General features: G+C 39.4%; 1 protein-coding gene across 1 annotated transcript in view; it reads right to left on the bottom strand.

Annotated features, from left to right (window-relative positions):
- Positions 1-390: 390 nt before the first annotated feature.
- Positions 391-9,027, bottom strand: part of PDCL3 (phosducin like 3) — a 17,615-nt gene continuing 8,978 nt past the window's right edge. Inside the window, exons 4-7 of the mRNA XM_007959537.1 lie at positions 8,723-8,813; positions 8,128-8,271; positions 6,771-6,979; positions 391-533 (exon numbers count right to left, since the gene is read on the bottom strand). Of these exons, the coding sequence (XP_007957728.1) occupies positions 391-533; positions 6,771-6,979; positions 8,128-8,271; positions 8,723-8,813 (587 nt within the window). The remainder of the gene's footprint in view (positions 534-6,770; positions 6,980-8,127; positions 8,272-8,722; positions 8,814-9,027) is intronic.

The raw sequence follows: 9,027 nt of genomic DNA, 5'->3' as shown, positions 1-9,027 counted from the left end.
AATAAACAATAATAAAGCTTAATTCATAGTTTTTTCTATCATATAACTTATTCACATAAAAATCTATTCTTTTATATATGTCAACAAGCAGTGAAAAGAGAGTTTTATGAGTTACTTGAAATGTAAGTGAGTAATACAGAGACATTTGCCAGACCATTATCTTTTTTTATTATTATTATTTTAAGGAACTGTTATTAATTTAAAAAGTTGCAAAAAATTTTTAAAGATTCTCAGCAATGATTATTATCTCTGAGATGTATTGAAATTTTAAACATAATTTCATATAAAATGATAAAAGCTAAAGGATTAAGTTCTGCATTTTCCTTTTTTAAAAAAATCCAGGTGATTTGTCACACCAAGAAAGTTCAGCAGGTTTTGTCTGTTGAAGCCTCAGTCATCCTCGGAATCACTGTCTTTCCTCACAGGGACTGAGGACCGCACTGAGGACAGTAATGCATCTTCTACTGGTTTCTTGGGGTTTTCCTCCAGGTCTGTCTTGATTGCTCCAGACTCAGACAATTTCCACTCCAACTCTGCATGATAAAGAAAAACCACATCAACCAAGGGACAGTCCTAGATGGGGCCTCTCACACCAAGTTACTTTTTTTTCCAAGTAGAAACTAGATCACCAAAATTAAATGTGATGACAAATTAATTTCAGTGCCATAATGCTAAGACTAGAAGAGAGGAAAAAATCAGACCTTTAATAAAGGATGATGCAAAATACTTCACCTTTTTCAGAAGATGAGATCCAACGAAAAATTACATAAGTTGGAAACTGCATAAATTTTTTAAAAAACAAAGGTTAAACCTGTCTTCTAACGACTGGTTTCTCAGCTTAGACAATTACCCAGCAAAGAAATCAGCATGAAACATTAAAAAGAAATCATTTTCAGTCCTGCTGGCAATCTAATCATTATATCTAATTTTAGTTAATAAGAGGAATAAAAATGTTTTTAATTGTGGTTTGGGTAAAAGTTTACAAAATAAATTAGTTTTCCATTCAACAATTTATACACATTTTGTTTGAAGACCTTAGCTGAAATCCTCTCAACCTAACAGACTCTTCCCACTTTTTCCTTGGGTTCCCAGCTTCCATTTGTCCAGCTGCTTTCTGCCTTCTGAAAAAAGCTTTGCTTTTGGACCAACACTGCTCTTCTGGTCTCATATACTTGACTGTTGAGCACGTTTCTCATAGTTATTATCATTGACCTTAAAAGTCAGGTTAGCTGAAAGGTGATCCCCGGGGGTGAGTTCAGTTCCAGGTTTGCAGAATGTCTTAAGGGCCATAGTCTCATGGGTTCCACCAATCTCTATCAGAACAGTTAAGTCTAGTCTTTTTTTTTTATGATTTTGAATTTTGTTCTACATTTTTCTCCTACACTGTCCAGGAACTTTTATTTGTCATCCCAATCAGAGCAGCAGGTTGTGGTAGTCAGGCACCGTCTAGTTCTGGTCTCAGGATAGCAGAGGGTGCAGTTCATGTGGTCCATTAGTCCTTTGACTATATCCATGGACCTTTGATTTTCTTCACTCTTCTTCTTTTTTGTTCCAAACAGAGAGAGACTAATAGCTGCGTATGAGATGGCTGCTCAAAAACATTTAAGTCACTAATCACCAAAGTGGGATGTAAAACATTGTCTTCATGGATGTTTTGGCAATTGACCTAGATATCCTAAGATTCCAAGCCCAGTGACTTATTCCCTTCAAGGCATCTGGTTATGGCTAAGGAGTTTTTATAACTTTACGCTACTGTACACGTGGATATACAAATACATACATAGAAATATCCTCTGCCAAACCTACATGTATTTATTGGTATAATAGTCTTCTCCTTCCCACACCTGTCCAGCCTGCAAGTCTACCTATACAGCCACTCACAGGTTATTGTTTATTACTGTTATTGCACCAAAACCAAACCAAACTCACTGCCATGGAGTCGGAGCCAACTCACAGCAACCCCTCCTTGGGTTTCCAAGGCAGTATCATTATGGAAGTAGATTGCCCAACCTTCCTTCCGAGGAGTGGCTGGTGGGTTTGAACCACCAGCCTTCTGGTTACCAGTCAAATGCTTTAGGCATGCCTTAGGCACTACGCCACCAGAGCGCCTACTGTTACTGCAGGACTGTGTATTTAATAGTATTTATCTTTGTTATCTTTAAGTCTTATGCACCTGCCAGTGTCGTCTTCTGCCTTGCTCATACTATGCTAACTTCCCCCAGTTAAGAGGAAATTCTGAAGCCTCCCACCCAATATGTAAGAGTCTATTATAGGCAAAAGACAAACGTATAATCCTCTAGAACTGAGTTATTTGTACTACATAATTTTTAAAAACTACCTGAAAGAATCAGAAACTAAAAGCTCAGATCCTGTATTTCTGTCATACTCTTTGAAACTTCACATGAGTGTGACATGTTTGTAAAACAAAATCAACTGAAACATTTTTCTACTTGCAGTGCAGTAATTACTTGGATGGCTTTTCTAGCCCTAAGTCTTTGTAAACTCCAAGGTGGAATTTGCCATGAGCAACTGAGGAGCTCCTGATTGTTAAAGTTATCCACCTGGGGTATTTCTGTTGCGAGTGGCATAAAGCAATGTTCTGGGAAGTTCACTCTCTCTCAGGTGCTTAGAATTCTGATGTTATGATTGGTTAGTTTGACCACTCAGCCAGGCTCAAAAGGAGCCCTCCTAGAGGCAGAAGGAATCTGACTGCTGGCTGAAAAAGACATGCTGCTGAGAGAAACGCGCTCCTGAGAGACAAGTGCTGCTGAGAAACAGACACGCGATGCTGAGAAAGAGACACTTAGAGACATGCACTGCTAGGAGAGATCCTGAGAGAGACTGTTGGCTGAGAGACGGCAGGCTGAGAGACTGAACATTGTTCCTGAACCTGAATTGTAGCATGGTGCTTCCCTAATAAACCCCATAACCTGTGAGTTCTGTGTGGCCACTGCAGCATATTATCGAACCCAGCAAAGAGATGGTGGGTGCTTCAAGAGGAACAGGTGGTGTCAGGACTGGTGAAAGGACTGGAGGGAGGCAGCATGTCTGGCCTCGCAGGAATAGGCCTTGGGCTGCTGATGGTGATTCTGTCCTCCTCTTGTGGGGTTAAAGGAGGTTGGAAGATGCAGCCTCCTTGCCTCTTTGGCACTACCACAGACATGAACCCAGACAGAACGAAAGGACTAGCCAAGAGATTCGAAAACAAACAGCCTGGATTTCAGTTATATCCAGTCTGAATCAATGCAGTGATGCTCTGCTAATTAGGTATCTCCATAAAAATCTGACTTTTACTGAAACCATATCAATTTGAAGTGCTCTATGAAGATGAAGGTCTGATGGTGTAGTGCCTAAGGCATTTGACTGCTAACCAAAAGGCTGGTGGTTCAAACCACCAGCCACTCCATGAAAGGAAGACTGGGCAATCTACTTCTGTAAAGATTTACCACCTCAGAAACCTAAAGCAGGCTGCTATGAGTCAGAATCAACTCAATGGCATTGAGTTTGGTTTTTTGCTACAGAGATGATTAACTTGAGTATTTTCAGTACTAGGTATCGTGGTTGAATGTTATGAAAATTCAACAAATTTCTTAAAACTCTTAAGATTTGATTCTTGACTCAAAAAACTGTATTTATATATAAGTATACCTCAGAAATATTGCAGGTTCAGTTCTGGACTATTGCAATAAAGCGATATTTGTAATAAAGTGAGTCACACAAATTTTTTGGTTTCCAAGGGCATGTAAAAGTTAGGTTTACACTATGCTGTAGTCTCTTAGGGAGCTCCGGTGGCATAATACCTAAGACATTTGACTGCTAACCAGAAGGCTGGCAGTTCAAACCCACCAGCCACTCCTCAGAAGGAAGGTTGGGCAATCTACTTCCGTAGTGATACTGCCTCGGAAACCCAAGGAGGATCCGAGTCCACAGCAGTGAGTTTGATTTTGATTTCTGGTGGTCTCTTAAGTGTGCAATAGCACTATAATAATTTGAAATATTGTGAGAAATACCAAAATGTGCCACAGAGACAAAAAATGACCCACATGCTATTGGATAAATGGTGATGAGAGACTTGCTCAACACAGGGTTGCCACAAACCTTCAATTTGTAAAAAACGGTTATATGTGAAGAGCAATAAGGCAAAGCACAATAAAACAATGTATCTACCACAGTATCTATGCCCATTTATTTATCCATATTGTTGTTGGGTGCTATTGAATTGATTCCAATCCTGGCCACCTCGTGGAACAGAGACCTGCCCCACAGGGTTTTCTAGGCTGTAATCTTCACTGAAGCAGATCACCAGGTCTTTCTCCCATGGAGTAGCTGGGTGGATTCAAACCACCACCATTTTGGATAGTAGCCAAGTGCTACTTGGGTGATACTATCTGCATATAATGCTATTCTTTACTTATATACAGTAATCATTAATGGAGCCCTAGTAGCACAATGGTTAAAGTGCTCAACTACAAGCCAAAAGGTTGGCAGTTAAAACCCACATGTTGTTCCACAGAAGAAGAATGAGGCAGTCTGCTTCCATAAAGATTACAGCCTTGGAAACCCTGTCCTTTAGGGTCCTGTGAGTTGGAATGTCTCGATGGCAGTGGGTTTTGGTTTAAACTTTATTAAATATAAATTTGACTAATCCTCAAATAAATTTTTTTTAGAATCAAAGACTATAACCACTATTGTATACTTACCTATCCCTTGTTACATTCAAAAAGGTCAAAATAAAATGCAGACATAACTTATGAAAAGTTGTATGCTTTTGAACACTAGAAAATGAAGGTATGATTGAACACCAGATGAACACTAAGGTATGATGAACACTAGAATATGAAGGTATATATTTGTGTATCTGTGTATAAAAATGTGTATTTTTTTTCCCAGTTGAGTATCTCAGTAGTTCTAAGAATGGTGGCAGTATGGCATCTTACCTCGTCTAATTTCATCAGGGGGAGGACAGGACATCAAGTCGACATCAGCCTCCTATGAAGCAGATGTCAGACATATCTCCTTTCTCTACCTCTTTAACCAATTCTGACACCAGCCATTTCAGTTATATGCATGGCACTCTACTTCTCTGCTAGATTCAATAATTCGTTCCAAATGACTATATTCACAATTATGGGGTTTATTAGGGAAGTAACAGCTTACAGGATGAACTCAGGATCAGAAATGACTCACGATACAGTTCTTCGATCAGGACATCTTCTCACCTGTGCCTGCAGGCAGGGATCTCTCTGGTCCTTTGAGCTCAGCCTCTGCTTCCCAAGGGCAAGGATTACAAAATTCTAGCTTCACTAATTAAGTGTTCAGAGGCACCTATTCTACCATTAAGTCTCAGCCCAAAGGCACTCAGCACACTCACTGCAGCCACCATGCTCTGTGGGCCAGGAAGCCCATCACATGATATTGTGCCAATCTCCTGGTTCTGCTACTGCCACTTCTCTGCTGCATTTGGCATCACTTCTCATGCCTTCTCTAGTGTTATGGCTCTCTCTCTCTTGTTCTCTCTCCTGGGTTTAGGAGGTTCCTGGTGCAGGAACCCTGAGTCCAACAGACACACACTACTCCCAGCTTGTCTTTCTTAATGGCAGGGAGATGCCCTCCTCAGCCTCTGGGATTGGCTCACTTTAAGCCTAATATTAGGGCAAAACTGACCAATCCCCTAATTAGGGTTCCATATACCTTATTTGCATGGTCTCACGCCACCACCTCTCCAAGGATGCCATGCACCTTATCTGCATTATTATCAAGCTGTCCAATCCCCTTGGTGGCCCATCAGCCCCTTATTTGCACAGTCCCACCCAGTCATTTTAGGGGAATTATAAGACTATGCATGGCTAGAAATGCCATATTAAGTAATTCACTGTACCTCAGTAGTAAATAAAGTTACGTTTTACAGACTAGTAAAGCATAAACTGAAAAAAACAAACAAACTTACTGCCATCGAGTCAGTTCCAACTCATAGCAACCCCCCTTTAGGTTTCTGAAGCAGTAAATCTTTATGTAAGTAGATTACCCGGTGTTCCTTCCATGGAGTGACTGGTAGGTTTGAACCGCCAACTTTCTAGTTAGCAGTCAAATGCCTTAAGTACTGCGCCACCAGAGCTCCTTTAGTAAAGCGTACAAAAGAGATAGAGAATTTTACTTGGTGACAAGCTGTCTGGCTTCAAGTCAATACACACATATTATGTGTGTGTGTGTGTGTGTGTGTACACACGTACATATATATACTGACATATCCATGTGTAACAGGTGACAAGGAATAATAAACCTATCCTTCAGGGATTTAAGAGACATAATTACATAAACTTCTAATTTAAATTAAAAAGTAACTAAGATTTCAACTGAAAAAAATATTTCTATAGGAGAAGCTAGTGTGTATGTATTAGCATTTGTACTAACACGTTCGTGTAAATGAAATAAAAAGTAGAAGACATGATATTGAGCTACAAGTTTTGACAATATATTAAGCTGTAGAAACAAACTATACTAGCCATTAATACTGAAAAAAAAAATTACATTTAAATCCCATGTGCCTTCCTTTAACTGAGAATTTTTAGACTCAGTTTCAGCTACTCCAATTACTAGTCTAAAATGAAGTTTTAAAGATGCTTCTTCCCTGTCAACAGCCACTCACACTGAGGCAGGCAAAGGGAACTCAACAAATCATCATAACAATGTTTAAGAAGTGGGTACTCTCTTCAACAGAAATATCCCCCTGTATCTCTAATGTACCCCTGCCCTTTCTAAGAGCCTCTTACCATCTCTTGTCAGGTTCATCCCACCAAACACTAGAGGACCAATAAACTGAGCCTTGATATCTCCTTCAAGATAAACAAATATTGTGGGCAGATTCTTATCAGGATAATTGGGTATGCAGGTTGTTGAAATGGCTTTGATAAATTTAACATCGGGAAACTTCCTTGCAAGTCCACTGAAGTGTTGGTTTATTAGGGCACAGAGGGGAATCCTACAAAACAGAATGGGAAAAAAGAAGAAATGGTTGTGATTATGTATTTATACTAAACAAAGTTCAACTACCCTCCTACCCTGTATAAAACCTTCTAACAGCTTCACAAGTAATCCTGCTGCTCAAGCCAAGATCAATTAGCTTTTTTAGAAACCTTTCTAATATATTTAAGGAGTTCTGGTGGTGAAGTAAGGTGCTCTGGTGGCGTAGTGCCTAAGGCATTTGACTGCTAACCAGAAGGTTGGCAGTTCAAACCCACAAGCCACTCCGTGGAAAAAAGACTGGGCAATCTACTTCCCTAAAGATTGACTGCCTCAGAAACCCAATTAGGGTCACTATGAGTCAAACTGACTCAATGGCAGTGATTTTTGGTTTCTGGTAGTTGAAATGGTTAAGACATTTGGCTGTTAATCAAAAGGTCAGTGGTTCAAACCCACCAGCTGCTCCATGGAGAAAAGATGAAGCAGTCTGCTTCTGTACAGATTCACAGCCTTGGAAACCCAATGGGGGTCACTATGAATGAGAATCAACTTGATGACAATAAGTTAGTTACATGTATTTAGGGAAAATGAAGCACTCAAGAGCAAAATCCAATTTAACTTGACGCAATAATAAGAGAGAAAAATACCTTAAATGTAAAAGATAATTGCTACTCCCTTCTATAAGGTTGAATAAGGTAACATTCAAGATTCAGAATGTGTGAGATAGGTCAGAAAGCATTTCCTATTTTATAGAAACACCTAGTCAACCAATGGGTTCCACAGCACAGGAACAAGACTGGGCAGATGAGAAACAATGGAGAACTGCTCCATAAATTATCACAGAAAATTACTGTAAGGTCACCCATGCCATCCATAAGAGTGATGAATTACTCAGGATTCTGAAATGCCAGACTTTCTCCAAATAGATAAATAACTTAGGAACAAAAGAAAAGTCTTCATTACTACACTTTAACAAAGACATGAGAATAATGTATTAGTCACAAAGTACTAATTTGAAAGCCTTAAGATGAAAATTAGGCATTAAGATTTATAGAAATTAGCAATAAAACCATAGAACACTAATAAACTCTACAATATGGTTTTAGCTCAAGATGTGCAAGACATAAATTCAAACATTTTTAAAGATAGTGTTTAAAATCAACTCACCCTTGTTTGTAAAGGTGCAAAATTACCCACAAGCCTTCACCAGCTTTGGTAACTTCTTGAACATAATCCTTTCCTGAGATCTCTAAAACTTCCCCAAATTTATTCTTCAGTTTAGTCGCTTTCCACTCAGCCAGTCTTTGTTGCCTGCATTAAAAGGAGAAAAATGTCTATAGATACACATATATGTACACACACATATATTGCTTTCAGGTAGTACCCTTTGTAAAGGTCTAGGTTTATTTATTTGCCTCATGATAAAACCTAAGACCAGTTCACTGAAATCTGTGATATTATTAATTAATCATACCAAAACCAAACCAAACTCAATGCTGTAGAGTCAGATCCAACCCATAGCGACCCCTCCTTGGGTTTCTGAAGTGGTATCACTACCAAAGTAGACTGCCCAACCTTCCTTCCAGGAGTGGCTAGGGGGTTTGAACCACCAGCCTTCTGGTTAGCAGTCAAGTGCCTTAGGCACTGTGCCACCAAAGCTCCTCCTTCCCAAGCACAATCTTAGCCAGAAAATTAATTTTTCAAAGGACACACCTTTTATTATCAAGCAAAAAATCAACTAGTCCCTCTAGGCAGCACTAACCTGTACATTTCAATAGCACGTTCATCCTCCTCATTAAATTCATCTTCATTATCCTCCAGCTCTTCCAAAGTCATATCTTCATATGTTTTCACTGAAAGTAGTTACATAAGCAAAAAGCAATACATTTAAAAGATGAAAAAGCCCTTCACTTTTCTCCTAAAGATATGCACATCACACTAGAAGACCCCCAGCCCACCAAAACCAAAATAAAAAGTGTGATAGTTGGAGCTGTGTGTCAACTTGGCTGGACCACAATTCTGTGTGGTTTGAGCTGTTGTGGTGTGGTTGTTCCCATGATGGGATCA

This window comes from Orycteropus afer, unplaced genomic scaffold, assembly GCF_000298275.1.
Source record: "Orycteropus afer afer isolate SDZICR_OR568_19922 unplaced genomic scaffold, OryAfe1.0 scaffold00017, whole genome shotgun sequence".
NCBI classification, from domain to species: Eukaryota; Metazoa; Chordata; class Mammalia; order Tubulidentata; family Orycteropodidae; genus Orycteropus; species Orycteropus afer.
This window is presented reverse-complemented; position numbering and strand designations above follow the sequence as displayed.